Source organism: Pezoporus occidentalis, unplaced genomic scaffold (genome assembly GCF_034315485.1).
Source record: "Pezoporus occidentalis ecotype Australia unplaced genomic scaffold, CSIRO_AGI_Poc_V1 ctg16, whole genome shotgun sequence".
NCBI classification, from domain to species: domain Eukaryota; kingdom Metazoa; phylum Chordata; class Aves; order Psittaciformes; family Psittacidae; genus Pezoporus; species Pezoporus occidentalis.
Genome location: NW_026913425.1, coordinates 7,637,696 through 7,660,221, shown reverse-complemented (window position 1 = coordinate 7,660,221; position 22,526 = coordinate 7,637,696). Strand labels below are relative to the sequence as shown.

The window sequence follows — 22,526 nt, the reverse complement described above, 5'->3', positions numbered from 1 at the left end:
CCTCTTCATTTGCCTCTCACCCACTTCCTCTGCCTTTTGGGGAGTATGGACCACCCACATAGTGAACATAACATTTTTGCAAAACAACTGCAGATTAGTTTTCTGAAGAAAGCAAATGCAGATAATGCATTCATATAACTTGACTTCACAAACTGTAATAACTGGTAAATGTAATGCTTTGTGTGGGCAAACTGCCACTTGTTGTTCCCCATTTAGAAACGTCTTGCAGATCTGTTTGCCTGTATAGTTAATTGAGATAGTTTAACATACACCTGCAGTTGTTAGGATATCTATTTTGTGTGTGAAAAAGAAACTCAACCCAGTTTTAGAAACATGACTATTGCAGTAGAATTTTACGATCTGTATTTTTTACTTCCACCTGACTTGTGTTTTTGTAAATCCAACAGCTAAGACTATTTAATATGTGCTATCCTCATGTGCTTGTATCGACTTTTGGGAAAGCGGTCTTAGTTTTTATGCAAGGAAATTTGGAAGGCTGCCTATTTATTCTGAGTAGTGCGCAGCATGGCCACAACTCATTTTGAAATTCTGTAACTACAGTTAGCATACAACTTCCCCTTTAGCAATAATCAGGAGTTCTTATATAGCAGCCTGTATCAGTAGGTTTGATTATTTCCAGGAGGACATTATTTGTATTATCATTATTTGTATTTTATATTGTGTGGAAAATGAAACATGGAGCAATTAGATTAGATTTTTGGCAGCTTTTTTAAAGATGCTGTTTTAATGGATTGAGATATGAGCAATTGAATGTAGACGGGTTTGTGTAATGAGTTGCTAGTCCTGTGTCATCTAGAAACAAAAATGAAATCTTGAGTTTCAGGCAGAAAATGTAGTGTTTAACCTGATTTTTTTCAGTTGCGAGACAAATCTTGGTAGCCTTTGAAGTCCTACCTTGTTATAGGTCTGTATCCATCAAGAAAAACTATTCACATTTTCAACCTCTTACTTTACTAAAACAATATAAATGTGAGACAAGAATGACTGCGAGTGTCTGTTGTTTTGTTTTGTTGTTTTTTTTTTTTTATCTATGTATCTGAGTGTTACAATTCAGGTTTGTGCTTCCATTAAGCTTTTTCTCTTGAGACTGCAATACAACTGTTTTTACAGACACACACATCATAACTGAAGAAATAATTGAGATTAGGTAGTTTAGCAAGTTATTAGCTCACTGCTGAGATAATTAATAACCAATAATTAAGGACTCCGGCAAGCTTTTCAGTACTCTTTGGTCTGCAATCCCTACCATATATTGCCTGTCAAGGAAGGTTCTGATTCCAAAAGGCACAGATTGTTCGAGATCCCAAGGCAAAAGAAGTTTCTGTTAGTGCTCTTCCTCACATTTACAAACAAGTATTTGGAAAAAAAAATCCATCTAAATTATGTGCAGTTTGGAATTTTTCCTGAGAGGAGTGCCTTGATGATTTAGTAAGTTCATGCTTCTCTTCAGCTATATTCCTTGGTGATTTGTGCTTAGTTTATTTATGTAACTACATTTTGTGAAATAGATAAAAACAATACAGCTAAGTCTCAATTTATTGCTTCTGATTATTTGTTAAAATTACTAAATCGTGTGTTTTCTATATTTTTTCCATCTTTAAAGCTCAGGGGAAAATAAATTGAAATGACCTGTTAGTCCATGATACAACTCATTGATAAAATGGCAGAAATATAATGGTTGGTCAAAGTCTCTTCAGATTATGTGGCAAACGAAATGTGTTGGGTGCTCCATTAAGCTGGAAGTTACTTAACAGCACCTAGTCTTGAGAACGTCATATGTTTTTACAAAGAAATTAAGGCTATAGGAAGAAGTTAATCTTTTTGTTGTTTGCTGTATAGCTGTTACTCTCAAACTACGTTTGCAAATGTTTGTGTGTATAATAAAAAATAATGTTGTGATCAAAAAATGGACTGAAAATTAATTTTCCATCTCTTAAAAATGTTACAAAAATTCACTGTAAAAGTCTTGGGATTTTAAGTCCTCTGTCTTTTATAAAGGTAGAGGAAGATGAGGAGTGAGGAATGAGAGGGAAATTCATGCCCTGCTTATGCGCACACAGAGGATTGTTGTTCTGGTTCCAGCAATTTGACAGTCATAAATCATAGACTGTATATTTCATTTCCTGCTGAACATATGTTAAACATCTGAGTAGGATCGAGCAGGCAATAAAATGAAAGTTAGTAGCCTACAGACTTCTTTCAAAACCAAGCATCATTTATCTGTAACAGACCAACCAACCAGTCTGTAACTCATCTGTGGCAGACTTGGTATGTAGCTCTCTACTCTTCAGTGGAAATGGCCTGCTTAATTTAGCACGGATTTAGTTCATAAGCATAGGATGAATTGCTGTTTTGGTGTCCCGATAGAATGGATGTTCCTTTCTTCTCCTCAAACCTCAACCCTGGTCTTCAGCCACTTTCACAGTGTATCCAGGCACTGGACATGCCAATAGTTGGTGTCTGTAGATGCTGGTTTAGTAGCACAACTCATCTTGAAAGTTGTCTGCCATCTCTAATATCTATGCCACTTGCACAGAAGCATAATATATGTGGGGAAAAAAAGCGCTATTTACAGTTTTCAGCATACAGTACTTGCAGATCTCCACATACAGAACTGGGCTAGAGACATATGAGTACATGTGTCTGTGGATACATATATGTGAAATATATTAAAAGCATATGTTTTATTTTATATGTGCAAACATACATGCTGTTACTGATATTTAATTTAAGCAAAGGAACATGGTATGTCTTACGGTGATCTTTTTCCCCCAAAATTATTAGTTCATGTAATTGCATGTGGATCTAATGAGCTATGATTCCATTAGCAAGTCATAGAGAACAGAAGGAACAAGCTTGTAGAACAGAGCAATCGGTGTTGGGGCCTTGGTATGCAAACTGTGCTGATTTGGGCATGAGGCAAGAACGAAGGGTGTGTTTACTTTGAACTATTTTTGTTAAATTTAATTCAGAAGGATTCCGGTTAGTGTGTACTGAGACCACTCAGTCATGAAAATCAAAGCACTGTAAGTGGGGACAACTGACAGATATGCCTCAAGACCCACAGATTGCAAGGAATCTGTTCATCAAATTAAGAATTTGTGTCGAATAATAAATTTTATGAAGTAAAGGACCAAATGACTCTGTGGTCGCTTGTTGGTTTATGATAAAGTAGTTATTCTGTTTTTCAGAAAAACAAAAGGAAAGAAAATAGTTTGGTTACCTGAAACTTGTTTTATCTGAGTTAATTTAAAAACAGTTACATTCACAAATGTCTTTAATCTTACAGCTTGAAACTTGCAGAGGGTGATTGAGTAAACAATGAAGTGCAACTTGTTGAGAGAACTTATTCAATGCATTGACTGTAAATGACTTCACAATGATGGTGAAGTCCAGGATTTGCTAGTCTTAAAAGAGTGGTAGGAGGGTCAACTATTTGGAATGACTTAATAAAAAGGTTTTGACTTCTAAGCCATGCAACGTGCACAGTTGTAATACCTAACTTCTCATCTCTGGGGTATGAACTTTGGTTCTGTGTTATACTTCAGTTTCTAAATTACTCCACTGTCACAAAATGCCTCTAGGCTTTTTATGTGCTTTCTCTGAGTTAATTTGTTTATGTGGCTGTCCCAAACACTGTGTAGGCTTTGGGATTATGAAGCAATCAGTTTGATTTGATCAAATTTCAATTCAACAGAACTAAGTGTCTGATAAAAGTTTTCAAGGTCATATTTGGAGCTGGGGACTGTAGTATGCAAGAGCAAATACCCATTATGTGATTTTGGAGACTGCTAGTCTAGTTGCAAATCTCAACAGAGAAGACAGCCTGAACATGCCTTCTGCTGTGTCTGTTAGTCTCACTGTTTAAATCTCTGGGTTTGCTGTTGTTTCAGTCTATGGTTTTCAATGCCATTGTTTTTCTTGATCCAGTTAGAGGCAGACATTCACAAGTTTTGTGGTGTTTTGAGGACTCACTGAGTGAGTTCAAGGTAGTAGGATCTACAGGGTATGACCTAATCACTTACGGCACTATTTTGAGTACCTTTTGTTTCTCTGGGCTTTGCTTGAACAGTTCTTTGGGAATTATTTTAGCATTAGCATTTTAAAGTGTTGATTGATTCAGATTCCTGGGAGGACAAAATAAAGGAGATTTGAAAATGGTCAATTGCTTTTACTGTGTTTTTGAATGACTCATAACATTCTGTTATTTTCCTTGGAATTATTCTGGGCTGCTTTCTTGCTAATTAATATTAGTGTTTAGCTTTCCAGATAGGATCTGAATTTTTTTTTTTTCTTCTATAGGAATGTGATTTACCATAATTTTCCCACAATTTAAAAAAAAATACTATATGAAGGATTCTAAATTTCTAGATTTTTTTACTCCTATCTGCTATATCTGAGTTTTGCTACATCTGCCTGCCTGTAAATTGCAAAACTGCAGTACCAGTTTTGTGTTGAAGGTGGCAACATGATTGTATTGGTAGCTTGTCCAATCATTCAGTGTTTAAAAATCCATTTATTTCTATTGTTCTGGTAAGAGTGGAATAGATTGGGAGTGGGTGGGTGGATAATTGTTTGAAACAGGCAGTAGTTTATTCCAGTGAGACAGGGTATGTCTTAGAAAATGCTGGCAGCATTTTGAAATTTAATAGCCACTAATTCAGTGCTACCAGATAGTGCTTTCATGTGAGGCATGTCCATGGCCACTGGTTCAGAAGAGACTTTCACTAAGCACTGCTAGACTTTTTACGTATCAAGACTTTCTGGCTATTTAAAATTAGAATTCTAGTTCTAGCATTCTGGCTATTTAAAACTAGAAGACATAAATGAACCAGTCGCACCAGCGATATCCATCTCAATATTTGCATTTCATCCAATTATACTTAGTATAATAATATAATTATATATAGTAAAATAATATAATATAGTATATTAAGTATACTAAGTATTGTAAGTATACTTAGTATATTATCATAGTATAATATATATAGTATAATTATATATAATATTACATATTACTATATTATTATTATAGTATATATATACTATAATATATAGTATATTATATATACTATATATGATATATATAGTAGAATATAATATATATACTTACAATATTTACATTTCATCCAATTATACTTAGTACAATTATACTGTACTAAGCCAAATCATCTTCCTTCCTTAAAGTGTAATTGTTTCTGAGGAAGCTTGTTTACATAAAAATCAGTCATTCTTTCAAAGAAGAATAAAAGAAAGGATCTAATGTTTTTTAGCTTAATAGTTCCCAAGGTATAGTTTAACTTCTAAAGTTTTTGCACTATCACAATAATTTGTACATTAATGTAAATTTGATTACACCTTAAAGCCCCATTTTTCTGTCGTCTAATAAAACTGAAATGGCTGTTCTAAAGGATATTAAACATTTACACTTATAAACTTTAAAATAGCATTTTACAAATCATAACTATTCTTTTAGTAATGTATTTAGTGTGAGATTGACACTGGAGGAAGCTTTCACATCTGCTAGTTTGCATTTCTTTGGAGTGTGGTTGCAACTTGAAATTAAAGATACTTTAATAATCTTCTTGATGATAACCATTTTATCAACTTGGCTCAATTTTTGTTTTATATAAATGTGAATCACTAAGGGGTGGAATGGTCTATTTAAAGAAAAGCAATTTTAGTTAGGATATTTAGCTGGCAGATGATACGATATTTTGCTTTCTGCTTACTGAAGAAAACATTTATTACTGGTACTAAAAGTAGAAAAGGTTTTTGCTTTGAAAAAAGTATGACTTAAGAAACTTACCTATGTGATTTGAAACGTGTGGCATCCAGTTCCTGATGTGGAAAGAAACAAGGCCACCAGTCATGTTTCCCATAAAAATGACCTATTGACTGAGTCCCCTGTCTGCTGATGAAGTGCTTAATGGCCGAATTTCTAAGCATCTAGGTCTCCCATGCTGACACTTAAAATGATTCAACCACTATTGTGTCTGGGACAAAACTGTTCCCATTGCGCAAATAGAGACTCTCAAAAAGTCTGAAAGAAGGCTGCAGAAATTTACTTACAAAGTGACCTGGTCTGCGAATTCTGATTTAATATTTAGTAATGTACTCGACAAAGTGATCTATGGCTGATGGAAATATTAGGAAATTAGTTGTTAAAATTAACAGAATCCCATTAATCCAATTTGTGGCAATGAAAAGCTCTATAATTGGTTCAAAGGTACAACAGAAATAGAAAAATATTTTGAATAAATATTGCCAAATTTGTATAAACCTAGGGATTTCTGGGAACTTTTTCTTTTGAGTCTAAGTGGTGAATGCGATTGGGATTCTATTAGGACAGCTGTAGTAAATATCACTGTGAGTTTCTGAAGTGTAATACAGCTGAGAAGAAGCATAAAGATTTTCTTCCTCATTTGGAAATAATGTTTTAGCCTCAGACACCTGGGATAGTAATCTGGTTTGGTAAGTTTACTATATTTTTACCGCATGTTTCAGTTTTTTGCAAACCAGACATTTTATTATTTATTTTGCAACTCCGTTATTCTAATTGGAAGACTGTAACCCACTTGTTTACAGGAGACAGCTTGACCTATCCAATCATTTGATATGGTCTTCTGATAAGTTATAGACTTCCATTAATTTTTTCAAATGTGGTCAAAGTTACAACCATACACCTCTCATCAGTAACAGGCCAAATTTATTGCTTTATGTAAGTACTAGATTTTAGCAGTAGGCTGCAGCAGATATTGCAAAATAATGCGGGAATGCTGCTTCTCCATGACTGTTATGCTAATCTCCTTAGATCAGAAAACATAACAGCTGTTGGTAAAATACATTTATTTAATGATTTATTCCTAGTAACATTATTTTGGATTGCTGCTGTGTGAAGTTTGTGGGGTTTTATTCCGCACCGAGTTTATTTTCCATTTCATTAATTAATTATTTCACTTCATTCATTAATTCATTAATCTTTCCCCTGTTCTAGTATGTTGGTTTGGTTTGGGTTTTTTTTCCCTTTCTCCCTCAAGAGCCAGCCAGGTTTACCACTGGAACCTTTTCTTTTTTTTGGTTCCTTCTCCACCCTCTTCCCCTTTGGAGTAGTAAGAGACACCATCTGTACTGAGCAGATGGATGAGGTGCACTATGTTAATAGCTTGTGTTTGTGTGTCTGTGTCTTCTGCTGTGAGGATAAGCATTTTGTAAAGAGAACTCATTACAGCAGTTCTGCATATTCAGAGTGTAACCACTAAACTATTTACCAGGAGCTGAGAATGAATGTGCATGCAGGAAGTGCCACAGGCACCTGGATCTTCTGCTCCTTTTTTGGGAAGGGACTAGTTTGAGACAGACACAAGACGCAGGGCTTTTTGGGAGGATGTGCCTGTTATCTTTGATCAAAGGAATCAGTTTTAACTGGCCTTTATTCAGCTTTTACACAGTTGAGTTTTTAGGCTATCAATCAGTGCAGTAATATCTGCAGAATATCTCTGTCAAATTATCAGACTTTATAATTGATTAACATAGGTTTAATGTCCAACAGCAAATATAAGTTAGCTGAGTTGCATAGCTAGTCAAAACTTTACAGCCAAATGCCTCAGTTTTTCAGCAGTTACCATTTTCTGTCAAGGTAAAAGTTTTCAAATTAACGTATGTTTCCAGATTTTTTTTGAAAAAAAAAGGGGGGGGGGGGAGGGGAGAATGAGAACTAAATAAAAATCCTAAGAAGCTTGGCTTTCAAAGAAAATGCCTGACGATTATATTTTTTTATGTTCTTTGACATTATTTGCAAGTGAACTTTATTTCCTTAAAAAGCTCCTTCTGAAAGCACTTCAGCCCAGAAGAGTGGGAGTTTTCCTTACCCTCTCAAGGGCTAGGAAAAAAGGGGAAGCTGGCACTTTTCATCTGAAAGCAAATTTGTTCTGTAACATAAATTTTGCTCCAAAGAAGCTTTTCTTACATGCTAGTAAGAAGCACAGATTTCACTGCTGTGTTGTACTTAGTGCAGTGACTGCAGGTCTTTTAGATGCACCCAGAACTTGGGCAAGTTCTGCACCCTGTTCGATTGTGCTGGAAATAAACCAGTTTCTGGATTAGCTAACCCAAACTAGATTAGGCTGCACACTCATAGTCGTATTCTGCTGCAGAAAAAATATGGACGCAGTCAGAGATCAATATGATCAGACAAAAGCCATTTATTGCAAAGCCTTAACTCCTTATATACTATTTCTTACATGCATTTAACAGTGATTTGGCACATTATGATTGGATACATGTCTTGAAGACCCTTAGTGGCTAACATATAATTGATTAAGCACAGGTGTGAGAACTTTTCCTCGAAAGCTTGCCAACAGTCCACAGTTCTCATAACTCAGTGAATTCCAGCTTCTTCTTATCTTGCTTGCTTAAGCTTCCTCTGGCCTCTCATGGCCTTGCTGTATCTTTCGGGATTATTCAGAGTTCATGTACCACTTATCCATTCTCCCATGAGAACACTGTCTCCACAGTATTCAATCCAGTATTTTCCATTATTTTTAGAATAACATCCAGATGAGGCTTCTTGAAAAAGAAACATCTGTGGTTTGAGGGGGAATTTTGAGTTGAGTGGAGGTTTGAGATACTGAAAAAGTATAGATGAAAAGGCAATAAATGTCTGCTTACATCTGTCCTCAAGAATATCAGGTAATTCTTTTTGGGGTAGTTATTGGAGGTCTTACAGTGCATGGGAAAGAGTAAATGCAGTGTAAGATTTGCTTACATTTTAAAGCCTCAATTCATTAATTTGCCACTCAGAACACGGTCATAACACTTGAAAAGTTTTCAAGTTGTTTTCAACCTTCTAGTGGAAAACTTTAGATTGATTTAAGTGATTGGGGTGGTGAGGTTTTGTTTTTCAGTCGGAGAAGTTTGTAAGTTATTTTTCTAAAGACAGCCAAAACTGTTCAAGGATAGTCACGGACATCTTCCCAAGAGAAAGTGTTTTGAGGGTGAAAGGAGATGGCTTCATAGCATAAAGAAGCAGGGTATCAAGGAGCACTTACACCTTTCCCTCCTTCCATGAACATTAATTTTGGATTTTACAGGATAGATTAATTTTTGCTTAAGTATAACCTCTGATAACCCAGAAAAATTTGTAAGCAAGAGAGTCCTTTTCCTTTACAGATGAACCAACAGGCAGAGCCCCTGGTAACAGAAGAAGTCTCTCATGACTGGTTAGAAGAATCTTGAAGGGGTGGCATTTGAAACGCTATGCTTAGGTTACCAGGCAACAACCTTCATATACTTGAGTTTACTTTTGAAAAGCTGATAGAAGATTTGGGGATCCTGAGATGAGAAAACAAGTCAGCATCAAAGCAAAAGATATACAGATTGCTAGAACCTTTATGTAGAATATAGGGCTGAGGATTAACAAAAATTACTATTTCTCTGTTCTTAAAAGAATGTTTTACTGACTTACAGTTCTGTACGGTTGAGTCCTGGTTGCAAAATAAATAGTTCCAAAGTATATGACCCAGCAATATTCTAGCCTGTTCATGAGCTAAACTGGTTTTGGTATAGATCCTTTTCTGGTCCCCTTACCTTAAACAAACAAGAAAATCCAGTTTTCATAAAAGCTGAGATTCATTCTGGATATATTTGTACATATGACAGATTAAGTTCCCAAGTTGTTAAGAAGATCAAAATTAATTAATTGTATTTCATTTTAAGGAATTTGATCAATATGCAGATAAAGCCATATTTCATAGCACAAGCAGGATGAGGTATTGGATAATAAGAAGTTACTTACAGAAAATATAGAAAGCAAGCAGCTTAGTGTATTTGCTTGCAAAAGCAAATAGAGAGAAGACAGGCTATTGTAAATTGGTTTTGGATGTAAAAAATAGGCTTGCTTGGTATGGAAAATAGATGAGATAAATTCTTTTCTTTATTCTGGGACAGTCTACAAAACAAAGTAACCTGGTGTTCCTTGTCCATACTAAAGAAAACAAGAAAACAAATCTGTTTCTCTTCTCTGTAGTAGGGAGTCCTTACTTGTGAGAATTCCTTCAAGCTCTACCATGTCTTTCTTTTGAACTTATTTCTTGTGTCTGTGTCATGTGTATTCACAATAATTCCATACTTCTGTATTAGATGCTGGAGTTTTATTATTTGGCAATTTGCCCTGTCACAGAAGTGAACGTGTGTCTGAATTCTTAGACAATATTTGAAACAAGCAGCAATTGTTATGAATAATACCTAGGCAATTTGCATTCCCTAAGAGATTTTTCTTTTGAATTCTTTGACTGCATTCCACAGAAAAACAAAATCCCAAATTCACATCTGCAACAGTAATTTGTTCCTTACAACCTGATCCTTGGTTTGTAGCTATTTAACTGTAATTTCCTTCAAATAGTAAGTAGAAGTAACTAGAATATTTTTGGTGAATATTTGATTTATGTATGCTGAGGATAAACTAACATCCACTGAACAGGTGAGAAAAAGAAAAGAGGAGCAAATTTGTGCTGTAAGGGAATTTTTCATAGTATATTAATTCAGTCAGTACAGGATCAGACAAGGCTATAAGGATTTCTCAGTGGTGGAACCATTAAATTTTCATGGATGAGTTGTAAACAACTGTTCTTCGTTGCTGTTGCTTTTTTTGCTAGAGTGATTTTTCACTTCCCACCAAACAGCAACTAATTGTATATTTCTGTTTTTATGCTCAAATACTTTTTTTCTCATAGTGTTAGCCCCAGATGAATGTGTAAAATGTGGAGAATTTAAAATTTTCTACTGAGGATCTTTCTCTCAAGACCCTACTCAAAAATACTTTTTTCACCATTAAATATAACTTGTCAGGAATCGTCCTTCTGTTGGGTTTTGTAAACATGAGTCCTTGTTTTCATGTCCAAACAGCCTGACATTGAGCTTGCCCTGATATCCAAAGCTAAGCGGAAAGTCACTTGCTATCTTTTACATCTCTTCCCTTTTGATATGCCAGCTTTCTGCATTAGAAAATGATCAGTACAACCAAATCTCTGCTTTTAGGATTTTGAAATTTTCTGAAATGATGAAGGAAATTCTCCTTGGTTATTGTATTGAGAAGTTTATAAATTGTTTCTGTTATCTTCAGAGCCTTTGTTTTAAAGGCCATGGAAAGTATTGAGTTACTGAATTATCTCCAGATGATCAGAGCACCTAGCACGTGCACAGTTACATGCTTCAGGCAAATGTTATTTTTATTTGAAAATCTGTGAACAGCTTCAGGAGTTTCCTGACTCTGGTTTAGCAAATTATGAATGTGGCCTGATTTCTCTATCTTCTCCTGTCTTTTTATGAACAGAAGATGCAAGATTTCCATCCCTGATTTTATTGTTGTCATCTGTGTTTCCCCCCTGACAATTTCTCCTTACAGTGTTTTTTCTAGATACTTTCTCCATTTACTGGCATGTGCATTTCTTTCAGACATCAAGAAATTACTTTATGCTTGGAGGGATTGGTTTGATCTTAGAAGATGGAGACAAAAGTGCTTGTGTGAACTGGTTATTCAGGTTTTAGGTCCACATGATTTTTCCTGTTACTTAGTGTCAGAAGTGATGTTGTTCACAGAAGCCAAAGGGCTATAACTCTGAGCTTTTGAGCTGGTCTGCATCTAAAGGAAAATCCGTGGTCCTTAGCCTGGCTTTTTAGGCCAATGGAATTTGAATACTATATTTTAGGTTGTAAACCTTCTCACTTAAATCCATGCATTCCAACAGTAACCTTAGGTGGTTCTCTGTGTGGAGCTTGGCTTAGTGTAGATTAACCTGAAATGGTAGATTGAGGCTCATGTTCAGCCACTACTCTGTTAGGATTCATCAATGCAAATTTTTTTATTTGCTGGAGTTAGCTAACCTGAATCCTTGACAGCACTGTTGCATGCATCCAGGTGCTTCTTTAAATCTTTCAGTGCTGGCCAGATCTTTGCAACAGCTCTTGCCTCTTTAACGAAATTGGAACTGTTTACTATGTACTTATGAAACAGAAGCCAAATGAAGCTTTCCTCAGTGTGACTGTGTGACTGTGCTTTTATCTTGTCACTGGATGTTTATCTTAATTTACTTGTCCTTGTGGTTTTTGCTATGTTTGTTTTCCAGAATACAGCACATTTTCAGATGCATTGAAGAAATGTCGTAACAAAAATAAGGAGGGCTCTGCGTTCAGTCAGCGAACAGATGAAGCATCTGCGCTTCAGTATTTTCAGGTAATGAAACTTTGGTGCCAGTTTGTGAAATCTGTTACTTTTGTTTGTTTGACCTCAGTCACCAGATCAGTTAGAACAATAGCTTAGGTTTATTCAGAGGGTGGTGAGGACCTTGGTAATTTAAGGCAAGACTGGTAGAAGATGGACTTTATCTTTTGTTCTGTTTTTCCTCAACTTCTTACTTTTAGTTTTATGGCTATCTGTCTCAACAACAGAATATGATGCAGGATTTTGTGAGGACAGCAACTTACCACAGAGCTATCCTACAGAACGACGTAGATTTTGTAGACAAGGTAAGGTCTGTTGAGAGTCTTAAATGTTCAAGTATGCTGCTTAGGCTCTAAACATCAATTTGCCCTGTAGAGCAACACTGATCAGACTGTAGCATTTTCTCACCTAGGACTTTGTGCATGAATGTATTAATTCATGTGTGCTTTACATTATTAATGTTACTGTCAAGTGCATGGATGACAAAGCATGATGCTGATGGTACGTACTCAGGATGGACGTTGCCAAACATGAACTACAAATCCCTTTGCTGTCTTCTGTGACAATCAGGGAACCTACATATATGTCTTTCTTGACATTTTGGGCTATTATTCCTATTTGGCATCTTCGAGCTCATATACAGGATTAGTTTCCTTGTCTTAACTGTTGACTGTGTGTTTGCTATTGTGCCACATAGTCTTTTGCAAATACCCACAAAGGTATTTGACTTTATGTCTCTTTCATGGAGGTGTACACTGAATGTTTTTGCACCCCACAATCATTACAAACTGAGACAGCACGTAAGTGTCTGCTGTGGCTGCACTTGTGAAAGACAAAGATTTGGATACAATGCAGAAACTTGTGACTTCAGGTGCCAGATTAATCTCTGAAATATGTATATAGATCTTGAGGACTACTGTAATAAATATAACAATTATTACTTTATCTAGTCCTTTGCCCCCCAGACTTTCCAAGCCAGATACTTCAGCAGAAGACAGAAGAAAACTTACCTTGGGGGGACATAGAATAATCTGCTGCCCAGACACTGATTAAATTGCCTTTTGATTTCTTTTGTTTTATGCTCCTTGAAATGCAAAACATAGGGCTAATACAGTTTACAGTAGGTTTTTACTTTTTTCTATTAGTTACATTAACTAGAGACTTTCTGACCCTCTCCAGCATCAGTCCCCATGTATATTTTTCTGTGATTCACGCTTAACACAGCAACAAATTTCACAATACATGTTATGCAGAAAAGTATCTCCTTTAGTAAGATTTTTAATTTATCTGCTTTCTAACTCTGTCATTTTGATTTATGTTGTTGTGAGGCAAAGGAGGATTGAAGTTCTAATTTTTTTTATATTGTTCCTTCGTTGTGTCAATTTGTGTAGTCTCTTCTTAGATAGTCTTTCTTCTGAAGTCAGTGTTCTCAGTCCTCTTTGCCTTTTCCTATATAAAGAAATTGTACATGCCCTGTTAGCATTCCTGCCCCCTTTTTTCAAAGTCACCATGAACTGTGCAGCACCTGTTTTGGAAGGATTGGTGGGAGTTATGCATGGCAGTGTAGACAGTACCATAGAATTGATCTGTATTGCTGAATTCTAACTTCCTAGTTGTTCTTTAGTGTACTTTTCAGAAATCTTGACTTTTTTTTTTTTTTTCCTGGGACTGCATCTATCCATTGAGCTTTGATCTTCACCAAACAATTGATAACGGTGCCTAGGCTACCGTTGTTGCTGATGATGATTCATTTAGAACTTGGATGGTATACAAACAGCTCTCATTTTCCACAAAATGATATTAATAAGCACTGAGTTTAATTTATCTGTGAATTGCCCTATGGCCTGTCTTTGCTAGCTCTCTGCTCTTTAATCAGTGGATGTTATGTCATCTGCATATCTTGCTATGACACTGTTCACCTCTCAATAAAATAGTAAAAAACAGCAAAAAACATTAGACTACATGTGACCTTTTGTAAGCAAATAGGCAATTTGTAAGCAGTAGTCTCTGCTTACTACAGACTTACGTTTTCTAGGTCTCAGTATGTCAGCTGTGACTACGTGAGCTCAGTTTATGATGTCTGGGTAGCAGACTGCAAATAAAAACAGTGGAGAAAATTAAGCTGTAATTTTTTTTTTTTTTACCTTGTTGTCGTATTTTTGTCTTCTCTCCTTTTCCCCTTCCTTCTCTCATGTTTTTGTGTGCACTTAAAGGAGTGTCCCTTAAGTGTCCCTTAAAAGGAGCCTCTGACTTCAGCTTACACCAGGGCAAATGGCTTTATTGTATCACAGAAAAAGAGTCTTTAGTAACTTATAAGCAAATGCCAGACAAAACATTTCCCCTTAAAGGTGTAGCCAATATTTATAGCCAAAATGAGGAGAGTTGTAAATGTGATTTTTTTTAAAGATCGCTATGTTTTCCCTATTAAGTTTAGTAACAAATTCAAATGCAGCTGATAATTTTTATTTGCCATGCAACTTAGGTAAACTGTGCTTCTTAAAAAAATTAAACTACCTGCTTTTATATAAATGAAACAAACCTTTATAGAAATAAAACAAATAGGTTTTCAGTTCCTGTAATTTCTTTCAGGCCTGACACAGTCCTCCTCTCTTATTTAATCCAATGAGGCTAATAAACTAGTGATGTGCACAGGGCTGCTCGGGTTTTCTATAGGCATCAGAATCAAAACCCAAAGCATGTGGTACTGGATGATACCAGCTGGGTAAGTGGAGCTTATAGGGTCATTAATAAGTTAAATTTTGTACTGGAATGTGTAACCTGAGTACATGGTGAAAGAAACAGCAGAGAGAAAATCTTATTTGCCACAGTTTTCTTGCAAAATAGGAGGCTCCCACGTTATATTGCAAAAGGCAGATTTATCCTGTATGTAACATATCCATTCCATTTTTGACTCTGCACTAAGGAATTCAGGTTTTGCATACTCTTTGTCTCTGTAGGAAATCTTGCTGCTGTGCAGCAGTACAGCTTGCTTGCATTTGCTCTAGGTTTATTTATTTTCCCAGCTGTTGGAGGTGCCTTGGCTTCTCTACAGCATAGCTAATAGTAAGACTATTACAGGCTGGATGTTGTTGGCCACCCACTTAGAAAATGATATTTCTTTTTCCTGCTTCTGTTGAGAAATGGTGATTTTTAGAATAAATGTAGCGAAAAAAATTAACTGTCTGTATTGTGGCAAAATTCTTTCCTATAAGAACCTGAAAAACCCATTGTGCTGAGACTTGATGAATTGGAAATACAGCATCTATCCTACACCCAGAAACTATGAGGCAGGCAGAGGTATTTAATGATGGCAGTGAGATAAAAAGGTAAAAAGGATATAATTATTTTAATACCTGCATTATTGAAGGAAGTTTTATTCAATTGTTACTTCTCTTAATATTTTCTATCTATTTTGCATCCCCCCAGTAGATTCCCTTTTGCTGCCTCTTCCCTAAATTCTGTAGTGATTTATTATACAAACACTTTTGCCTATAGTGAAGGGGTATCTGGTGAAGAAGTATATTTTTTTCTTATTCTAGGCTTTGTATACTTTGAAAAATATTCCTGCATGGGAAAAAGCAACAGGTTATCTGAGTTGTGCTGGAAAAAATTAATGAGACTAGAATCATAGAATAGTTAGGATCAGAAAGGACCGTAAGATCATCAAGTTCCAACCTCCCTGCCGTGAGCAGGGACACCTCGCACTAAACCATGTCACCCAAGGCTGTGTCCAACCTGGCCTTGAATGCCGCCAGGGATGGAGCATTCACGACTTCCTTGGGCAACCCATTCCAGTGCCTCACCACCCTCACAGTAAAGGATTTCCTCCTTATATCCAATCTAAACTTCCCCTGTTTAAGTTTTAACCCATTACCCCTTGTCCTATCACTACAGTGCCCTAATGAAGAGTCCCTCCCCAGCACCCCTATAGGCCCCTGTCGTGGTTTAAACCCAGTCAGGTAATTCGTTCGCTCACTTCCCCCCCTTTTCTTGCCCTCCCCCTGCTCTCAGAGGGACGGAGAGGAGAATCGAAAATAATGCAACTCCCACGGGTTGAGATAAGAACAGTTTAGTAACTAAGGTATAACACAAATCACTACTGCTACCACCAGTGATAATAATGATAAAGGAAATAACAAGGGAAGAGAATACATCATCTCACCACCAGCCGACCGATAACTTGCCCCCCTCAGCCCAACCAAGCACCGACCCATACCTCCTCCAACCCTGCAGTCTCCCAGCCCTTCCGGCTAACTCCCAGTTGCATCCTGGGCATGACGTGCTGTGGTATGGAATACCCTTTGGTCAGTTTGGGTCAGGTGTCCTGTCTCTGCTTCCTCCCAGCTTCCCCTCCTCCCTGGCAGAGCATGAGGCTCACAAAGTCCTTGGCCAAACCAAAACATCGCTTGTTATCAGCTCCGTTCCCGAGCTGAAAGTCAAAACATTGCACTGCACCGGCTACCAAGAAGGGGAAAAATGACTGCTACTGCTGAACCCAGGACAGCCCCCTTCAGACACTGGAAGGCTGCTATGAGGTCTCCACGCAGCCTTCTCTTCTCCAGGCTGAACAGCCCCAACTTCCTCAGCCTGTCTTCATACAGGACGTGCTTCAGTCCCCTGATCATCCTCGTGGCCCTTCTCGAGACTTGCTCTCACAGTTCTAAGAGTAAATATAAAGGATTATATACCAGTAAGAATTGCTGTATCAATATGAAGAATACAGCCTCAGATTCATTAGATTCTGAATGAGTTCTCCTAATTCGTTTAAGCTTCAATAGGCATAACTAGTCAATCCAAGCTCTACTCCCAGTTTATCCTAAAATAGCTTACCTCTGACAGACAGTATTCGAATTTATCACCAAGAGCCCTTTCAAAGAGTGAGAAAGCCAGACTAGGGGTAGGGGTAGGTAGTGGTATACTGAACTTCAATATTATTCTAAATCTCTATTATATTTAAGCTTCTCTGCTCCTGACTCTTGAGACTGTATCAGGATTGCAGCATGGTTTCATGGTTGAAGTGCTTTGAAATCTTAGGAGGTTCCAGGTCCTTAAATCACCTAATGAGCTTGTGAATTTCACATCCGGGATCAAAATTTCATGAGAATTTCAGCCACAGGACAGGAAAACTGTTGCTCCCAGTTTTCAGTCAAGCACAAACCCATAGGAGGAACCAGAATGCTGAGATGTTCTGTGAGATTTTTCTAAAAGCTAACCTTATTGTCATGTCTTCCCTCCCTCCCCAGTGTATTCAGACTACATTTTTGTTTCAAATTTTTCTCCTGAAGAAACTTTCTTACAAAAATCTATTTCCTCCAAACCATAACCATGACATAACCACAACACATGAAAACAATCCATGGTCTCTAAAATATGCTAAAATAATGATATGGGGCATTAAAACTGTTCATTCAAGCCTTTTCACTTTTCAAGTGAAATTAGTAATATTTTTGCATAATGCCAGGCGTATTAAATACAAGGTACAGCTATGAAAATCTGGTTACTTAGAAGAAGTATGAGGAAGTGACTTTTTGATTATATTTCTTTTGGTCTACCTTTTGTTTTCAAGGTGGTCCTAGATGTTGGCTGTGGATCAGGAATCCTTTCATTTTTTGCAGTGCAGGCTGGAGCTAGAAAAGTCTATGCAGTTGAAGCCAGTACAGTAGCAAAACATGCAGAGGTAAGTGTTTTTCATGTGAGCCAAGTGTTAGAATGGTGTAGTGTGAAAATGTGAAGAGGTCTAGAACTGTGCCTCAAAAAGGCTGAAGGCTTCAGTGTGATTTTTCTAAGTCAGGTCTCTAAAGGGTAATGCTTTTTGAAAGGTAATTTTTGAAGGTGTTCTAAATGCTCTAATATGTCAAATAAATAAACCATATGATTGTTGTTTCTGTGAAAAACAGTGAATGGTCATAACTGTGATTAAAATTTTTACTTTCAGAAGGGAAAACAAGGAAAAACATTAGTTGTTTCCAGGGGTTATGTGCAAAAACATTTAGGTGTTTTTTTCCCTAAGACTTTTGGTTTGGACATCTGTGTGATCAATTGAGTTAGTTTCCTGCTAAGTTTGATCAATCAGGTCTTTCAACCTTCTTACAGAACTGTGTTCTTAGTGTTTAAGAAGGATGTGTCCAAACAATGCAGTTATTTTTAAATGTTATTTTTCAGGCATTGTGTTTACTAAGCATTCTAATATGATTAAAATAAATTTAAGCACTCAGAGTGGTATTGGTAACTAAATGCCTTAGGATAAGTTCACTTCCTAAAAACTGTTAATCCTAAATATTAGCAACAGCAAAATTCTCCAAGTTTTTTCACACAGCCTGTGCTTATTTAGATGAAGTGTGAGCATTATTGTTATTCATTTTGTCAACACTGATCACTTCTAGCTGAGTTTTTAAAATAGTTTTAATGTGAAAAGTGTGCAAAGTAGTGAAGTGGAGGATTTTTCATCCCACACCTAGAAAAAAATTGCAGCATCTCGATGTTAATTTTTCCTTTTGCTTTACTGATCTAGAATATAAGTGTTCATGGGCTATATTAGGAGTCCATATTTCCTCTAAATACACACAATGAATATGCAGTAATTTACTGAAAGTTTCTCCTTTATGTTGTGGTGCAGCAATCCAGCCTTGGTCTTGCTGATGCCTGGCAAACACCAATTGTCAACTGTATCATTGTGAAGGAAATGGGTTGCTGTTGGAAATTGAGATAAGCTGGTTTGGTCTTAAAAAAATGTGGATATTAGACATTTTTACTTCTCTCCAGGTAGAACTAGTTATTAATATATAAATTCTTTCATTCTAGCTTGAATACAGCACTCCATAATCTCTCCATGTATATTTTCATTAATTTTTGTATGGAGGAAAAGTGTTTCATACAATCATTTCCTACTTCCACCTTATTTGTGTTGCTGTTGACAAATGTTTACTTGATACATGTCTGTTACTTTTGGAATTGGCAAGGATGTACTAGCATATATGTACTGAAAGAACATTTCTATTTTCTTGCTATAATTTGTATACTTAGAAAGATTCTTTGTAATTAAAGGGATTCTTTCTTGATTGTTTGTCAATGTGTCAGATGTATCAAAAGCATTAAATGTTAATATATGAAAAGTATCTTGGAGGGAAAGGTGGAGGGTAGTTCTTACTTCACACAGGAATTTGTAAACAGGTATGATACGGTACAATATCTTTGTTTTGTGATAGACAGAAGTTTTATTTATGAAAGCGTAAAAAAAAGAGCAAAAGGAACTTACTTTTCCTAGTAGCCATATAATATCTGGTAGTGAGTATAATGTGTATGGTTTTTTAATGTTTTGATCACAGGTTTGAAACTGTGACTTTGGAAATCCAGTCAGAAGTAAGCAAAATCACTAGTTATGAAATGGCACATGCTGCACCTCTAGTGTATCAAATACTGAGTATTTTCTTGGGCAATGTAAATGTGAGTAATATATCTGGCAACTTACTGATAGAGAAATAGCATTAATCCACTGGGTTTAGAAATTGGATTGTTTTTTCTCCTGAGGTGGATGAAATGCTAAACAGCTTTAAAAAATGATTGATAAAGAGAAGTAAAGAACCTTAAGCAGCTATAGATACTGGGGAATACTGGCTAAAATGTCAGTCTCAGTTTGATAGTTCACAAATTTTTGGTCATTTTCTTTCCTTCCACTTCCCCAAATAGGTCTCAGTTTTCATAAGAAATAGACTGATACAGTCATAATTTCTGTGAAAACTTGCTCACTCATGAATTGTATTGCAGATCAGCTGATCTAGTAACACATAACATGTTTTAAGAATTTCATTTTATTCAGTATAAAGATGGTTAGCCTTAGGTATACTATTTGTCATCTTATTCCACAGCAGGATTTCACTGGTCTGGTTTATCAAGTACCTGGATTATGAGAAAACCATTACTTTCCATCCATTTATTCTCTCATTTCTGCATGGATTTATTATATTCCATCTGTTTCAGATACGTGTAGTAATATTGAATGTAAGATTAACAAATATTGTTCTTTTTTTTTCTTTTCTATTTTTATACAAAACACTTGAAAACAATGCAATGAACTACTGACTGAAGGGAAATTACATATATTAATGCTGTAATAATTCTACTGATAGATTTGTTGGGTTTATGGTAAATTCCTCTTTATAGTTGGAAGTTTATTTTGAAAGAACAAGATTAAAAATTTAGCACTACAATGCAGTTACCTGAAATCAGGTATCTATTTGACAGTGTTGAAAACTGTGCACTGCATAAATATGTGCAATGGTAGACTATCTGAAAAGTGTGTTGGAAGGAAAATTCATAACAGCTGCTGTGTTAGGAAACATCCTGGCTGTTGCTTTGCAATCATTTATTTCAGGTATTCACTGGAGAATATCTCATGTCTGCATCACTGTGTTCTCTTTAGTGTTTGCGTGGCTTTTCTGTCTGGTATTCATATACCCAAAGCTTACCTGCTGCCTTTTTATCTTTCTCAAAAACTTCAGCAGAGGAGAAAGAAACCCTGTGTACCTTTATCATGACTCTGCACCAGTTTTTCTTCTGTTCTGTGACTCCTTGTTTTGGAGATACAGCTGTTGGTAGCTGGCTCATGCCACATGCAGTACGTGGTAGAGGAAGAAATTTGAAACACATCTTGCCTAATAAACCAGTTTGTAATAGGGACCAAGTGCTCTCCAGTAGTAGGTGCATGACATGTGAGATGAAAGCAATCTCAGTCTGCCAATTTCACTACTGCAGTAAATCCTCTGGCCAGAAAATGTGAAGAGCAGAAGAAAGAAGGCTGAAAGTGGCTGGTGCTGGTAGCTATTTTGTCTAAACAGGAAACTTGATTCTAAGCAATCTATCTAGGACCAAAGGGGAAACATTAACGTTAACAAACTGGAAAAAAAGTGTCTACGTGGAACACTTGGATAAGCAGAAAGAAAGAGCTACTGTGCATGAGGAAAATCTGACTGTATTGTGGAGGTCAGCTAGTGATGGGATCATTAAAAGTAAAAATAATTACTTCTGGTGAAATCCTTCACTTTCTGTTGTGATATGGGACATAAATAGAGATTTGTTAGATCTAAGACTGCTATTTAATCTTTTGCAATAGCCAAACAAGAAAATTAATTTAATTAAAGACAATCTTGAATGGAGTGTGTTACAGCTCCTGTGGGGGTGCTCATGTATGAGTGAACGCAGTTTGCCTGCAAGATACAGGAATTTAGAAAAGCGTTTGATGTGCACTTGGGGCAGTCTTGCAAAGATTCTGTCTCAAGCACCATAATGTTTGCAGTTATTTGCAATGTGTTTAGGTGATACTTGTGGGCACCTTGCTATCTTCTGTGCAGTAAACAAATCTTCATCTGTTATTGTTTTCTATTACTTAGATTTAAAGACTTTAACCATATTTAATTACGTGGTAAGTTGTCTGTCTCATCTCGTATGTCAGATGCTGTGTGGTGGGGTTTATATGGTATGGTGATTATGCACGCTAAAAATTAGGGTAGATTCGTACAAGATATAAGGAAGAAATATTTTATAATGAGCCTACTTTCAGAGTCTTCTGAAATCTGGAAGAATAATGAGAGAATATGGCTGCTGAAAATAACACACTCCTTCCAGACACTGAAAAAATTATAAGCTACTGGGTGGATTTCGTTTTTCTGTATTTTTTTTTTTTTCTTTTTAACTTTCACTAAAGCTGTGAAATATTGAAACTACTGCTTTTGTTCAAATACATTATGCTGACCATAACCAGGTGATTGCAGGAATTCATGAAATACTGTGTGGAGGTGAAAACGTTGCCAACACACCCACTCAGATATACCTCCTCTCCTTTTGCCACAGATTTGCGATTGATTTCCAAAGGCACTGAGTCTAAAAGCTGTACTGCCATCACCCTTTGCTGTTTGTTCTTCATTTGCAAGAATTTTTTTTTAAAAAGGCACAAAAATTGCTAATATTAAGTTAGTAAAACCTGCAAGCTGTCAGATGAAGATATGGGTTGGTTTCAGTATAAAAGATGAAGAAATAGTTTGTTTAAGGCATACCTTTTAAATGGCATGGACAAAATACCTGCCTGAGCAGCAAAGTCATATTAGTGACAGTATAAATAATACGCTGTGTTTGAAACACTCAGTTTGTGAAGGTGCTGCAGAGGGTAAATTAACTCAGTAATTCTGTCAAGAATAAGGTCAGTTCAAACAAGATGGAGGTTGCTGGGACAAAAGTTAGTTTATAGCTGTTAGCTTATAGCCTTCTTGAAGTGATTTATTTATGTATTTAT

The 22,526-nt window shown here is 36.3% G+C and overlaps 1 protein-coding gene across 4 annotated transcripts in view; it reads left to right on the top strand.

Moving 5' to 3' along the window:
- LOC134160466 (histone-arginine methyltransferase CARM1-like) overlaps window positions 1-22,526 on the top strand; it is a 57,504-nt gene that overhangs the window by 17,472 nt on the left and 17,506 nt on the right. For 2 of the 4 annotated variants that reach the window (XM_062612494.1, XM_062612495.1), the window contains exons 3-5: window positions 12,147-12,253; window positions 12,442-12,546; window positions 17,808-17,918. In XM_062612494.1, coding sequence (XP_062468478.1) covers window positions 12,147-12,253; window positions 12,442-12,546; window positions 17,808-17,918 — 323 coding nt within the window. The remainder of the gene's footprint in view (window positions 1-12,146; window positions 12,254-12,441; window positions 12,547-17,807; window positions 17,919-22,526) is intronic. The other 2 variants (XM_062612496.1, XM_062612497.1) reach the window with 2 other exon arrangements.